This window comes from Pyxicephalus adspersus, chromosome 7 (assembly GCF_032062135.1).
Source record: "Pyxicephalus adspersus chromosome 7, UCB_Pads_2.0, whole genome shotgun sequence".
NCBI classification, from domain to species: domain Eukaryota; kingdom Metazoa; phylum Chordata; class Amphibia; order Anura; family Pyxicephalidae; genus Pyxicephalus; species Pyxicephalus adspersus.
Window position 1 is genome coordinate 32,546,431 of NC_092864.1, and position 16,165 is coordinate 32,562,595.

General features: G+C 40.8%; 1 protein-coding gene across 1 annotated transcript; it reads right to left on the reverse strand.

The window, feature by feature from the left end:
• Positions 1-1,395: 1,395 nt before the first annotated feature.
• Positions 1,396-16,116, reverse strand: GMPPA (GDP-mannose pyrophosphorylase A). Its single transcript, XM_072418029.1, has 13 exons — positions 15,978-16,116; positions 15,208-15,249; positions 13,079-13,176; positions 12,827-12,930; positions 12,344-12,536; positions 12,169-12,228; positions 10,632-10,762; positions 9,359-9,490; positions 9,028-9,125; positions 6,985-7,031; positions 6,108-6,200; positions 4,731-4,899; positions 1,396-3,529 (listed from the first exon to the last, which is right to left on the reverse strand). Exons 2-13 carry the CDS (start codon positions 15,245-15,247, stop codon positions 3,429-3,431), a joined length of 1,266 nt encoding a protein of 421 aa, XP_072274130.1. The 5' UTR covers positions 15,248-15,249; positions 15,978-16,116; the 3' UTR covers positions 1,396-3,428.
• Between the last annotated feature and the right edge of the window lie 49 nt (positions 16,117-16,165).

Sequence of the window (16,165 nt, forward strand, 5' to 3'; positions counted from 1 at the left end):
CAATCTTGTTAACCATTATTACAGCCACTTCTGCCTTTTTCTCTCCTGTGCTCATGTCCTATGCTAACTATCCAATCACAAAAAGTGTATTTTGGTGAGGCAGTTACCATTAGTATATCCCATTTGGGGGGAGGGGGTTCTATCGGTGTATGTCACTAGGGGGAATTCGTGATTGAGGGGAGCTAAATCGGCCAAACATTTAACTGCTGTCAGGCCTTAATATTTGGTATTTGTTTTTGGCCCTTGGTGCTCCTAAATGTTTTACAGGCACCATAGGAAGGGTGCTGAGAGTCCCTTGGGAACCCCCCCCCCATTAATACTGAAAGTCCACTAAACTGAATATTTTGCAGGGTGTAAACAAATCATTAAAGCCCAAATCCAGATTAACTTATTTTTTGCAAAGGTCAGTGAAGAATTGCATGTTGTCAGAATTTTATTGCTATGTGTTTCTATTGGGAGAATTTCTTCTCGATTCCTGAACATCTGTCCTACCCTACTCCCAAGGATAATAGGAAAACTGCAGAAATTTCAACTTTCTTGTTAAGAAAACTGTTTAGCTTTAGCAGTCTTCACATTTTCCCTGATTGCACCAAACTCTAAAGCAGAGACTTTATCAAGACATGCTCCATTTACAAAATGGTTTTGCCTGCATCATTTTTTTTTCTGCTCAGATAATCCCCATTATTATGTCATATTACAACAAAGGAGCTGAAAATGAACAAACAAAACAAGTTCTGGATAAATGTTAGAGATCCCTTCTATAGCAAAGCCATCTGAAGTGTATATAGAAATCCCATTCCTATTTAACCTTATAGAATATCGCCACCTAGTGGTGACAAAGCTCCATGCACAGAAGGTTTATTTCCAGGCAATTGCTTCCAAACAAAACATCTGTTCCAAGAGTGTTCTTGTTTAATGCAGCGGTAAGTGATTTACAGTACATTAGTGCTTGTGCTGAATCATGTTTTTATCCCCCCTGCTTTCCTTTATGCTAAACATTAGCGATGCCTTATCCAAATATTATTAAACTGCCAGCATTTATCATGTACCTTTCCCCTTGTAAAACTCAAGGTGCAGTCTGTATGTATTAACAGCTCAAATTATAAGCCTAGTTGAACCATTTGTATTAATATAAAGCAGTCAGACGCCATATACAGCAATAAATATGCTAACACTGCAGTTGCTATGTGCTGCAGCAAGGGTTAAAATAAACTACAGAAAGCACACAGCAGAGTCTAGCTATGCCTGTATAATAGATGCAAAGGACTGGGTACTCGGCAGTCTGACATGGTCCCTCTTTCCTGAATACTGCTCCTATCTATCGGGCCCTGTGTATCACTTGCCAGGGTCAGTATAGCATATTACAGAAAGCCATAGGAATGCACACAAAGCATATTTTATATTATTTAATTTAATTATGATCACACATCCTTGCCCATACAAATCTACAGAATAAAAAGGAAGTCTTCATCTTTGAGTGTAATCTCAAATTCCGGTTCTCTGAGAAAACGGTATTTTAGGAGGAGAAGCTGAGCGTTATCATTCTATGGTTTATAGTTCCATGCTTCTATGTACATGAAATCCAGAATATGAAGTCCAAGCCATCCTGTCTGAACCTTTTAACATTAATGAACCCCTGAAACAACTTTCAGGTCTCCTGTGATCACTGGCCACCGTAACTATACCCACAGCTCACAGTATATTAAGCTTGGTGGTCATTGGGAAGAATGCATCTTACATTGCTGGCCAGTGAGAAGAATGTCACCCTTACAGATAGCCAAAAAGACCATTGGTGTCACTTACACTGACCTGAGGGGCAAAAAATTGCTTGTTGCAAGGAACCCTCCAGCAACCTCTGGAGGAACCCTGGTTGAGAAACACTGGCTCAGGCTAGGTAAACTTTCAACCTCTGCATTCTGCTACATGGCTAATGGTTCTGTTTCCTAGCAGTAACTGGCTGCTGCATAATGGCAGAGATGATTTCTGTTTACGTGCCTAGCCATCAGTTTTGTGAAAACTTTCTTCATGCTCTGTTATTTATTTGAAAGAAATGGCCACTTTCAGTAACAATGACAGGGTCACTTTAAAAGCTGCCTCCTCTATTTATACTCGCCTTCTGCTACTTTTTAGCAAATTTTTTTTGGATGTTTGTAAAGCAAAGTAAGGATCCACCTTATGTGATTTGTCCACTCAGGTCTGATCAATGCATTGTAAAAGGTTGTATAGTTCATGATAGTGAAAAGTGAGTATACGCCTGAATAGACCAGGTAACTTTTAAAGAGACCCTGTGATCAGATCATTTATTTTAACAATAATAATAATGCTGGGTGCTGCCATTTTGGATGTGATGTCAGCAGACTTACAGTCGGTCTCTCAAGTGATGCTCTTAGCACTCCCCTTCACTCCTTTCCCCAGCAGCTACTTTATAAGTTATGTAGAGAGGGAAGAAGGAGCTGGGTCAGCATAGATTATATTCAGAAATTCCCAGAATAGGAGAGAGCTATGACATGCATAGCAAAAGGGGGCTTTGCTAGGGAATTGACTCCTCTTAAAGTAGGCACATCATAAGCAAACAGAATATTTATCGAAAGTAAAAATGCAGCAAATAAGCAATGAAAACAGTTGATTTTTCTTTGTGTTTAAAACTGGTGACTGGGTTTCTTTAAACCCTAATGCAGTCTTGCCATAGAAACACATTACAATCAGTGCCTGGTGGCACAATTTTATTAATTTAGAATTGTGATGTATGCTCAGCAGGGTGACCCCTGTTCCCCCATCCTTTTTTTCCTTGTTGAAAGCAGTTTCCATTTTTCACTGTAAACTAATAACAGCAGTGACTGGCCCCTGGCAATGTGCACAGTGGTGGAGGAACCTTAACCGATTGTGTGCTCTAATTTTGTCACCTCCAGATTGTACAAACAGTTCTGTGGGCCAGCATGGCCACTCTCAATATCTGTAACTGATTTGTTGGTTTATAAAAGCTTGCGTTCCCATCTACGCGGCACAGCGGCGGGTAAAGTCTTGTAGTTCTAGAGGAAGAGGTCAGGAAAGGTTACAAGAGACTTCTCAAAACTTGACTTTTAATAAAATGCTGCAGGCTGCATGACCATGGCTGCAGCTGTGAAGATATCCAATAGAGGAGATTGTTATCACAATGGAAAAAATGCCCCTGGGGTTAATAAAATGTCAGTAAACTGCTTCCAGTCCTGTATATAATCTCATAGTGGCAGTTCCTTTCAGCAGGACTCAAGGGGTCTTGTGCCTAAAGGCTGAGAAAACTCTAGCAGGTCCGTGTCGTATCATCTTGCTAGAACACAAATCTCAGTTTTTGGTATGATTGCTACAGGGGACAGCTCACGTTCTGACCTGGATCAGAGAATGGGTCTCCTGTCCCCCTGTTAGCATAAAATACTAGCATCTTTCCCCAATTACAAAATAATCTGATTCTTGAAGCTGCGGCTCAGCTCCTTGTGTGGCAGGACGATGGAGTTTAATATGACAACTTCTGCAGGGATTGAAACGTTACAGCCTGCAAGACAAAATCTTTCATTAGAATGCTACGAATAAAGTTTCATACATTATTATAATCATCATCATGTGTTTATATAGAACCAGCATCGTACACAGGACATTTCTGAGGCTTTAGTCATCAAAATCCAATGCTCCCAGTGTTCTACCCAGCCCCTTTTAGCTGGGTGCACCACCTGGCACTTTTCAGTAACCACCCGGCTGTTTTTGGGTGGGTACTGAAAAGTTAGGTCACAATACAGGGGCTGCCACCACCTGCCAGATTCTTCTCACCCCATTCTGGTTAAGAATATTGAATGCTCCCATTCAATTAACCTACCAGTATGTTTGTTTGTTTTGTAATGTGGGAGGAGAATGCTCTTGTGAACACACTGACTATAGAAACTTCAAGCAGAAAGCATCCTCGCAGAAATCATAGAGTGGTGGATCGCACTGTGGTATATGGTCCATGCACTATAATAACATCTGTAGTTATTTATAAAAACCATTGCAGAAAGCAGCCTGTTTACTATATGAACATGTAGTACCATATCAACTAATAGCAGTGTTCAACATAGAAATTTTTATAAGCTGGGTGGGAAGAAATTTTAGCCAGGTGGCAGCCCCTGTATTGTGACCCAACTTTTCGAGAACCACCCAAAACCAGCCAGGTGGTTACTAAAGTGTCAGATGGTGCACCCAGCAAAAGGGGTTTGGGGAGAACACTGTAATAGCCTCACTTGTAAAATATGAATGAAAATAACTTTTGTGCCAGCTGTGCTGCCTAATTTAAGTATGAACTTTAGAAATTATCCTCAATCTATTGGGAAACCAACATTTTTAGCGTGCCCAGAGTGTCCATTTCCTGTCTTCCCCACAGCTCTTTCCCTGGCTCCCTCCTCTGACATTAGCTCATTACAGGATACAGTAACCAATGAGTTCTGCAGGTGACACAGGAGATGGACATTTCAGTGACAATTTTTGTTCAGTGATAAAATCAATATAGTCAAGTATTTATTTTTTTTTTAATAAATTTTTATATATTCAATGGATGACTGGAAAGCTCCTCCAATAGTAAACATTTGCAGCCCATCTGTCCAGGGCTGCAATGATTAATAGCATTAATAATTCTCTCAATTATTTTCCTTATTGCTCAGAATTAAATTTAGCTTTTTCTTGCAGAAAAGACACTTTTTTTCAAAAATAAGATTCAATTTACTTACCCAGAATAGTTATAGATGGGGTAAGCTTTCCTTCTCTGAACAGGGTCTCACTGTCAATTTTAGCATATGGGTCATTAGGATTGGGGTCACTTGGTGTCCCTTCGACTCGAGCCCAACGTCCAATGGTGCTGTCCCAGCCCACGATAGAGTTTAATACACAGCTGTGATCCTACACACAGAGAAAACCATTGCTTGTTATTGTAAAGCATGTATAATTAATATCCCGTATTTATATAGCGCAGACAAATTATGCAGCGCTATACAAAGTCCATTGTCATGTCACTAACTGTCCCTCAAAGGGGCTCACAATCCAATGTCTCTACCATAGTCATTACCACAGTATAAGGCCAACTTTGGGGGAAGTCAATTAACCTAACTGCATGATTTTGTGCAAATGCAGATATTGTCCTGGCTAAGAGTTAAACCTGGGGCCCAGCGCTGCAAAGGCCAGAGTGCTAACCTCTAAGCCAACGTGCTGCCCAACTAACTATATATCTGATGCACCCCCTTGATGGTCTCCAAAATACCTGCACAAGTTACACCACCCTGTGTACTATAAAATACCCAGATCTCCGGGGATTCCCAGTGCGGGCAGGAAATAAATAACTTTTGTTTTGTATTCAATACAAAATAGCCGTATTGAGTGCAATACAAAGGAATCTTGAGATAGATATATACAAGCTACTGTACAATTATTACATGTTTTACAATTTTTTTTTCTTTTTAACAGTATTGTGTTTTTTATTTTTAAATATTGGACATATTTTGGTGAGTTATACCAATAACGGACAGAATTAGAATGCTAGGGGGGGTTAAAATCACTCCTAAGCACAAATGAAAAATCAGGAGATTTTTCTTTAATGTTACAAAGTGCTGTTCCCATGAAGCCCTGGTAACTTGACAAATCAAACTACGAAGTACTAAAAAAAAATCTCCCGGACCCAGTCATGTAGCAAAGGGGAATGTCTGTCACGCTAGCAAGCCAACATAGACCAAGCAAGCAGTTCAACAGGTCAGTCTATGTCAGGGGAAGTCATCTGCAAACCACCCTAGAAGATAAGATCCATTGACAGAAGCCAGAGAGGGATCATTCTAGCCATCCAAATAAAAACAGATTTTTACAGAAAATAAAAAAGGATGTTGGGCTTTCCTGGATAGTAAGAGGACACCCAATTAACTAATTGGCGAAACAGAATAAGGGGCTTTAATACTTTTTAGATGGTGTTTTCTGTAATTTGAGGACCCAAAGATTTCTCTGAAAGCTATTATTGGCCACTGACTTTCGCTCTGTAGGGCACCCTTGAAAAACACAGATTTATATACAAGATAATGTCACATGTGATGTGATTATTTATAGACCAGGCATTCTGCTCTGACCTGCAGTATAGCACCATGTAAGATGATGGATTCTCGTACACGCACGCCGGCACCTATCGTCACTCCCATTCCAACAGACACATTTGGACCTAGCTGTAGAGAAGGATAGAGATTATGCAGGGGGTGATAAACACTATACATACTGTATGTCAGCAGAACATAATTTTACAAATAAAAGGCAGTGCCCATATTTACCAAGAGGCAACCTAAGCACTGCAAAAAATGCCTTCCCAGGCTACCATGTACAATATTGGAGAACTGAGATTTCACCCACCACCTGGCCCTTAGGTTATGTTTACCCCCCCCTTTTTTTTTTTTTTTTAATAAGATAAATTGAATAAGATAAATTGAATAAGATGTATATTTGAGGATGAATGACATCACTAAATCTCATAAGAAAAAGACAAAAGAAAGCTTAGGTTTTGGCAAGCTGTTGGCAGTCACAAACTTCAATTACAGCACTTACACTACCTGGATGATTTAATACGAGGAATAATCCTTATGAAAACAATATTTTTCAACTATTAAATCAATGTCCTCTACAGGTCCCCTGAAGAAAGCTGTAGGCAAAATGCGTTGGGAAAACGAGACATTATACTTTCTTGAATGCAGGAATTCCTCTGTATAGGATCATGGTTTCATTTCCCATGAAGTTAATGGATGACCATGAATGTGAATTAATAGGACTGTACTTGAGTTTGTTGGTGTTTATATAAATTACTTAAACCCTATATTTAAAATATACTATATGCAAACCCCAGCCTTCTTGTCTTTTTTCTATGTCTTTGCATAATTGTGGCCGGCAAATACTTTTCAATAATATATTGGAGGAAGGAATAGGTATTATTATATTGTGTTATCACTGAATCTCACTTACCACAGCTGACGAATCAACCTTGGCTGTTGGGTGAATGTACACATTTCCTAGAAAGATAAAAGAAAAAAAGTTATTTCTACAATAGTGAATTATTTACTCTCTCAACCTGTTATCAGTGGTATCTACATGGGTATGGCATTTTTTACCTGGAACCATTTAAATGTAAGAAAACATTTGGATTGGAAAATGATAAAAATCACCAGACTGCTTAACTTACCAGACTCATTTAGGATCAATTGGACTGATTTACTAAAGAAATATAGGCTGCTCACTTACCTCTCGTACTCACCTTGTATGGGATATTTCATGTAGCTTAGCAATTCTGCAGTAAATAAACTTTGCAAGGAATACCCAAACATGTGCAAGGAAATCTAAACTAACAGGATTTTTTCATGCACATGATTGGAGGGTTGAGAACAGAGGAGGGTCATCTCATTTATTAAGTGAAATATCCTTCACAAGGGTATAATTCACCATGCAGTGTGAACAGGGGATATTCACTTAGTAAATGAACCTTGCTGTCCTTAGACTGGGGTCTACTGGGCTTATACAATGCAGTCAGATACAGAAAATATCTCCGCCCCTCCTAAGCAGAAATCACATGGCCAACTCTAGCATTTGGTCAGATATTAGACATCAGGAGGTTCCTTAGTCTACAGGAAAAGGTGAGCATTGATAGCCTCTATTTATTACTGTAAGAAAAATTTGTGCCAATTTTAAAGCATATTCATAATCAACCATTGGTAATGGTTGATTTATCATTTATTTATTTAAATAATGGTTTTGAATTTAAATAGCTCAAGTATCAATTGGTATATGGATTATTTGTAAATATTTGTAGATCTTAAATGCTCCCCCTGATGAAGCAGAGTTATGGTTCTTCTGTGAAATGCGTTGGGTTAACAAATTAATTGAGATCCTATGCGGTTTCTTTTAACATGTAAAATTTGTGTTTTTTAATGATTAATACAGTTGCTGGCATTTTAAATTTAATTTTAGGTATATGATCTCTTTAAAGTCCCATTTTTGTATATATTTTCTTTCTATTTAATTTGTAAGGAATGTGACATCAGTGGGGTTAATTGCAAGCTCCTACTAACATCACTCTTATATATATTCCTTTCAGGCCATGTCATTTTACTGCAAGTGTCAGATAAATATGAAATCTCAATCTATGTTTTCAGCTTTCTAAATGACCACTCATCCCCAGCTCTGTGCAAAAGGGATGTGAGAGGTGTTGAAAAAAAATCAGAGGAGCAGCCATGAAAGTCATCATGGGTGTCTCACCAATGTTAAAGCAAAACTAATGTTCCAATTACAATCAGGTGGGTCATTACTGCAGAAAGGGCTAGACGATATCCCTTCTATCTGCCTGATCACTCCAGATATCTTTCAAAAAAGCTAAGCTTTGCATGGACAGTTTCACCTTCCTCTGCCATTGTCAGAAATAAATGAACTCCTGCAAGGGAGAGTCATGTCATCCTAGCCAATCAACACGGTTGAAGATTGTCATCAGGAGAGAGAAAAGGATGACAGAACCATGAGAGGGAACCCGGGTATATCGGGTTTAGTTGTTGCTGGGACCCAGTGCTGCAAAAAACCTAAAGGTCATACAAGACCAGTACTTCAATTAGCCAGGGTCTCATTACCTCAAAGTGGCATTTTCTACAGGGAAGCAGCCCTAAACAGTCTTCTTTGCAGGTCCACTGGCCAGAACTGCACTGGGGAAAGCCAGGCTCACCATGTAACATGGGACATTTGGCCCATTTGATAACAATTGCAGACTTGTATCCGTGCAGACTTGTATATTTTGTCTTTGTTACATCTTTTGATATTGTAACCACTGCCAGTTATTTCCAGTAACCTTAGTGTCTGTATTCAAGTGTTCCGCAATAACAGTTACAAATCATTACCTCTGTATAATTGGACTCAATTTTTTGGGGGGTTTAGATATGCTTTAAGTCAGCAAACAGTTTCAGTTTTTTTAATCCTCATCCCAGCTATCACAGTAATAAGAAAAACAATAATAAAAGTTCACATTACCTAGGATTGTTGGTCCTCCCACTTTGGTTTGGGCGAGCCTTTCTGGGTGTGTTGTATGATACTGGCTCAGGTACAAACGACTGGCATAAATGGCTGAACTGCAGAAAAACACCAAAGTGAAAGTTTTCCTGATTACTCATGTATGTAATGGCTCAACCACAAACATTGTAACATTAAACAAGGTTACAGCTATTCAATTCCATATTTTTGTTCTGGGACATGGACACGAGACATGGAGTAGAAAGGATTCCAATAAAGTACAAATATTTTTCAAACAATTTATCCAACTACATATTAAGTTTGCATTGGTTAATAACAATAATGCACTCACCCTGCTGACTTAATCTGACTCCAGAACCCATCTGTTTTATAGACATACAGGTGGCATTTTCCAGCAAGAGCAGTAAATACGTCCTGCTCCAGACGAATAACCTCTGTCCGCTGCCAGCTCGAGTTCTCCTCACTGAGAAAATAGGAAAACAAACCAATTACCAGAGAGTAATGCAGGAAATTATTTCTACACCCGGAGGCTGAATACAGGTCAGTACTGTGAACACAAGAGGCAGAGCTCCGGGAGGCTGACTGTGAAATAACATGGTAAGTATATCGGTGAGCAAGATCACATGAGAACCCGAAGCATTCTGTGTTACTGGTTTGAAAAGATAGGCTGCATTCCCTCTGATGTCACCAATCTCTAGCAAATGGATAGGCTGCATTCTATGATGTCATTGTTTTTCAGTGAATGGACAGACTGCATTCCATGTGATGGCACCAGTCTCTAGTGAATGAATAGGCGTCATTCCATGTGAAGTAAATGGTCTCCAGTGAATGGATAGGCGGCATTCCATGTGATACCAGTATCTAGTGCAAGGTTTCTCAACCAGGGTTCCTGCAAAGGTTGCCAAGAGTTTCCTGAGCAATGAGCAGTTTGTGCCCCTCAGGTCAGTGTAAGTGACACCAATGATCATTCTGGCTATCTGTAAGGGTGACATTCTTCCCAAAAGTCAGCAATATAAGAGACAATCTTCCCACTAACGACTACACTAATGTACTGTGAGCTGTGGATATAGCAAATATAGTAAGGGTTCCCTAAAAGACCTAAAAGTTTTTTTAAGGGTTATCTCATGTGGATAAGCAATATTCTCAGCAATCTTACTAGTCTCCAGGGAAGGGACAGGCTGCATTCTCAGTGATAAAGGCCTAAAACAGTAAGCAGACTAGTATATTGTTACATATATATTTATTTATACACTACAGAATAATTAAGCGCATACCCAGTGTGGGACATATTAGCAAGTGCTGTCATGCAAGAAGGAATATATAGGATGCTGTTATTTTTTTAACTTTGGGCAAACATTGGGTGGGTCTACACTGCCATCACCATAGTCATCCCAGTGCTCATGCTATGTGTCCGTGCCACACACAGCACTCACCTGATGCAGGAACAACTGGCCCAGCATGCAGGAAGAACGAGGGACACAGAGGCCGAGGAAAGAAAGAGAAAGAATGAATGTAAATAAGAAAAATGATGAATGGAGGGAATGGAACAAAGATGCAAGGAGTAGAGGTGCAGAAAGTGCGAGGGGAAGAACAGGGGGACTCACAGCTGTATATCCTGCTGATTGCGCTGAAAAACTTCTGCGATGTGCTGAAATATTGTCGGTGCAAAGAGGTAAATACCACAGTTGATTATATCACTGACAAATGTGCTGGGTTTCTCCACATAATGCAAAACCTAGACAGCGAAACAGAAAAAAGAATGTTATACTCTAGATGGTGAATACTAAGGACCTGCACACATCACAGTATTGTTCTCTCTATAAAGGCCTGCACCCACAAGCTTTTGTTGGCACCAGAACTGCTTTACCCGCAATGCAAGTTAATTGGAAATAAAAAAGCAGCTAAAAGTAGCCTCTACTCTCCAGGCAGTAAAAAAGGGGGGGCACAAGTCAAAAGCCAAAAACACTGACAAGGATAAACAGTGGCTAGCTCAAGGTTCCACAACAGAGCCCTCAGGTGCCCGGAGAGCTGTAAAAAATGACATTTGGCATGCAGTAACATTGAGCACATTTCTTTAAAGACCACTGATTTACTTATACTACTTTTAGATGTAGGAAGTATGAGTTAAAAAAAAATTTAGGATGTATTCTCTCAAGTCCAAGCACCTCTCCCTTGGTGTTATTACTGGCTCTCAAAATTATTATTATTACACAGTATTTATATTGCGCCAACATATTGCACAGCGCTTTACAGAGTCCATAGTCATTTTACTAACTGTCCCTAAAATAACTCACAATCTACACAATCACAAAATGCCCCTACCATAGACATATGTCATTACCACAGACTAAGGTCAATTTTGCATGTTTTTGGAAATTAACTGCATGTTTTTGGAATGTTGGAGGAAATCCACACAAACACGGGGAGAACCTGCAAACTCCATGCAGATAGCGCCCTGGCCGAGATTCAAACCTGGGACCTAACACTGCAAAGGCCAGAGTGCTAACCACTTTGCTCCAAAACCACCTTGCTCCAAAAATTACACTGGCTGATAGTCTTCAGGTGTCACTGAGTGTACATACGATTCAATACTATGAAGTGAATTGAAACAAAAAAACACTTTATTGTTATTTAAACACTATTTTAAACAAAATACCCTTTTACAGATGAGTGACTCAGTTGTTTCAGAAATGTCAGAAGTGCCTTGCACCCCCATTGCAAACGGTCTCTGACACTTCTAAGTTGTACATGTATTGTCACCGATCTGGGGGCTAAAAATCCAGCAAGAATACACTCGCATTTCAATGGCCTTAAATCCTGTGAGCAGGCAGGCTTTGTGGCTTCAATATTCATTTAAATGAACAACAAGCTGCACAATCACCAACTAGTGAACACGCGAGGCATTCCTCAGCGTCAGGACAAAATAATTCTTATGCACATGCAAAGGAATTGTGTTTCTCAGACCACCCATTGACTGAGATGTCAAACCTGAAATAGATTCTGGCAAAGAAGCTTGTAGACATCACATCACATCAATAGAAGGGAGAGTACAGCCACAGCTTCAGAACAATCATACAAACCCTCTGATTCTGCCATACTCAGCGGAATCAATGCAAGATATCAGAGATGAATTCACATTACCTCCTGAGTCTCTGTGTTTGCAACAATGCAGCCATAATTCAGGGACTGCGTCCTATTTGCCTGTCAGAACAGAAAAGGTTGGAGTAAATATAAGACTTTTCCTATAAAGTTCAGAAAATAAAATAAAGACAAAGCACAGTAATAAGATGTTCTTTGTCCCATCAGACATTCTTACCGTGGTCCCCAGCATGATGTAACTGTGTGTGTTCTCGTGTTGTTTCTGGAACTCCAACATCTGGAGGAGAGGGAACTCCGAGCACACATCTGCATTCATGACAAAGAACGCCTGTGGACCCCCAGAGAGGATCTGGTCCCGGAAGTGGTATATGCCACCACCAGTGCCCAGAGCTGAAAATTCCTGCAGATACCTGGAGTAAAGATAAACCTTTCATGTTCTAGTGAAGCAAAGTGAATCACAGGGATCTCATTTATTAAGCGAGGAAAAGTCACAATGGATATTTTAATACCAATTAATATTATTCCATATTAGGAAATTTAACAGCTTAATTTTTTTTATTTGTGGTTGATCCAGTCTCAGCATTTGTTGGGGCCCATCATTGTACACCAAGTTAGAAGTTCTACCTATCACTATATATGGTCATTCATTTCATTTTTTTAATACTCCCGCAAGGAAAAAAATTATTTTACAGTAGCTCACCGAATTGCGACTTTAAACTCCTGCTGTGCTGTGACCAGGAAACGGCTGAGAGCTTCATTTGGCTGGTAGAATCCTATTAGCAGGATCTCCTTAAGATTGGGAACCTTTGGAGAGGAAGGAACAGGTGTGAGTTCATGTATTACAGTTATAGTGACCACATAACCTACCAGCTCATGGTTTTGTTTTCCTATGTGTTACTTTATTCTGAGTACCTGGAGGTAAACTGTCCATTGAAAAAAAAAAAAACATTACCTTGCTGCAGGCCTCAATGTGATGCTGTAACATTGGAACACCAGCTACAGGAAACAGAGGTTTCGGAACCTCGAAAGACAAAGGTCGAAACCTGGTACCTAGAAGAGACAAGACATTGGTTGAACCTTTTATAGGGATTGTATACACAATTGCTGAGTGTTTGGGTATATAAGGAGGAGCCTATGATGAGAATCAGGGCCGCAGCATCCAGCCAGCCCAATGCCACAGGCACCTATTCTTAAAGAATACAGAGCACCAACTGTACATGTGTACTGGCTACATGGTTCTGGGACCCTTCCAGTCCCCACCCCTCACCTTTGTCAGGGGATCATTTGTTGGGTCAGAAAAGACCCACAGAAAGGCAATACTGGACTCATTTGCTACCCTGATTGACTGCTGTTGGAGTTCCTGAAAATACTGGTAAAAGGGGTATCATCCCCTTGGCTCCCTATGGGGCTCAGTGCCTGAGCAGCCAATCATCTGCCAGTAGTTGGAACGGATCGTGTAAGAGCTAACGTGTGTACACAGCCCAAGTCCGAGTTTATAAAAGTCAAAAGACAGGAGTGGTGGAACGGAGCAATGAGAAGATTGCGTGAAAGGTAAGTAGACACCACGTGGGTCCTTCCCGCCCAGCAGCAGATTACAAGTCTGATATCTGCAGCCCTCGTCATCAGCTCAGGTACGTAGATTCCTCTATATGAGGTCTCTGCCGTCATCACCAACAACTGCACTTTATCACGAAGAAACAAAATCTATTGTAGATCCCAGAAAGCAGAAAAACTGGTTACATACAGACCACGCCTGTACAGAGCGAGTGGAATGGTCTCTTTATAAAGTCACATTAGCATGGACAATGCCCTGAGCAGCTCACCGCCTATAATGAACACTAAAAAAATGGTAAAAGTTTGCTTAACAAAAATCCATTGCAATCCTGGATAATGGAAAAAGCCACCAGAGACACTTAGCTCAATCAAGCTCCAGAAATCTGGATCTTCTTCGAAGCACAGCATACGCCTGCTCAGCCAGCACCCCCAGAGGAAGCCGGACTTCCCTTCCATGAAAGCCCCCCATGGACAGTCAGTGTACACCACAATCCTACATCCTCCAATCAATTACACAGTATTTATATAGCGCCAACATATTACACCACACTGTACAATGTCCATAGTCAAAGGCCCACAATCTAATGTCCCTACCATAGTCATATGGTAGGGACATTAAATAGTGACCTGGCTGAGATAGATTAGTGACCTGATTAGATAGTCTTCTGGCTGAGATTTGAACCTGGGACCCAGCACTGCAAAGGCCACATTACTAATCTCACCTAATTTCACCTTACGTGTTTTAATTCATTTGATTCATTTAATAAAAATGTGGAAAACTCGATGGTATTGCCACACAATGGATTCATTGGACATGGAGTCTTTTTTTTTTAGTATCAATGGAAATGCGAAACAATTAATAAAAATAATTGTAAATTTAACAAATCAGATATTGATTGGGAGGACTTCACAAACCATTGGGCAGCTTGAAAATTGATTGGTTTTGGTTGAATGAAATCAGGAGTTGGGAATATTCTATGCAATGATTGTTCAGGTCAGATCGGCCTGTTTATGGGAAGCCTTGGGACCGGGGTTAGACCTGATCACTTCCATGGCATTGATGGCTCCTAAAGAACCAGTGGAGATCTGATAGAAGGTGACTGTCTGTGGTACTGAACCACTGACGGCCGCCCCCATTCATTCTCTATGCGGCTGCTGCATGGAGAAGTTACCTATTGGGCCCCACCCAAGGCAGCGGTAAACACCCCACAATCTAACCACCAGTCTGAACATCCTCGGGTCTCTATTGGCCAGGAAAATGCTGGAGACCTTTTTTTGACTCCCTGACCCCTCATATAACACACACAACATAAGGCATGTGCTGCATGTAACTGCTCCAACACACCAACCAATTATATTTCTTACAAGGGGACCTATTGCTGGAAGTGAATGTGGTCACATGACCACCACTAGAAAGGTCAAACTCATCCAGGAGCCCCATATCATCCAGACCGGCCGTATCCGATCCCCCAATATTCCCACCGATGTTACCCTCCAGCTGTGTGGGTTTAGTTGTGGTTTACTCACCCTTTTGGGGACCCCCGATTAGGATGACGGCTTTCAACATTTCTGCAAAAAAGACAAAAACACAAAAGTTACTAAATGTGACAAGGAATGATTTCTGCTGAGGATACATCCAGCCAGGGAAGGGGGATAGAGGAAGGAAGGGAGATATGGTCCAAAGATGTAATGACCTTTCCAGGTGTTTTTTTTTCACCTGGTATTCCTGCCACTTCCTGTCCTAGGGTGACAACACTCTCACTGCTCTGTGTTAACAGGAAATAGCTGAGGAAGCTGAAGACATTTTTTATTTTCAGTTTAGTACACAGGAAGTGACAAAGACTTGGGGTTGGTGCCAGGATTCAATATACTTGTACTTGCTGAAATGTTTTGGTCTGAAAGAGAAAAAAAATGCAGCCAGCACAGGACTGTGACGCTGGACTATAATATGTTTGGGGTAGAGAAGTGATGGTGACCCCAGCAGCCACAGGCCCTGCGATCTGTATTCACCATAATAGGGTGTGAATGGAAACAAATCTGCTCATCGGCCACCTGGCCTATTTAAACCATCAGCCTCAGGGACTACAACTGTGGGTGATCAGCATTTCACTATTTCTGCAATCAGTGACAGCTTACAACAAGGCATGTCAGCTTCCCAGAGCTGGTGAACTACAATGCCCAGCATGTGCTGTCAGCGCTCAGCACGTGCAGGTAATGTCTCTAGTAACCCTGACTAGCTGTCTATATCCCCCCCCCATACTGTACAATGACAGTTAACATCAATCTGCTGCTCTCACCTGCTTCTCCCTCTTACGCTTCCTCTTCAGTGGCTCCTTGTGTCACGTCAGCACCGTGAAGGATGCCGGAAATCGTAGTTTTTCTGCTCCCAAGCTATTGATTGGTCAGCTGGAATCATCTGATCCGTCTTTACAAGGCGGTACCCTTGGTCGCTGGGGAAACCGGGAACAGGTTTGTTTGGAAACTT

What these genes read in the sequence shown, in the direction of transcription:
- GMPPA (XM_072418029.1), bottom strand. Translation starts at nt 15,247, where the DNA reads ATGTTGAAAGCCGTCATCCTAATCGGGGGTCCCCAAAAGG. An exon ending in AGGTTGATTCGTCAGCTGTG is followed by an intron (nt 6,201 to 6,984) that starts GTAAGTGAGATT and finishes CCTTCTCTACAG; the next exon opens with CTAGGTCCAAATGTGTCTGT. An exon ending in TACATGGTGCTATACTGCAG is followed by an intron (nt 4,900 to 6,107) that starts GTCAGAGCAGAA and finishes CTCTGTGTGTAG; the next exon opens with GATCACAGCTGTGTATTAAA.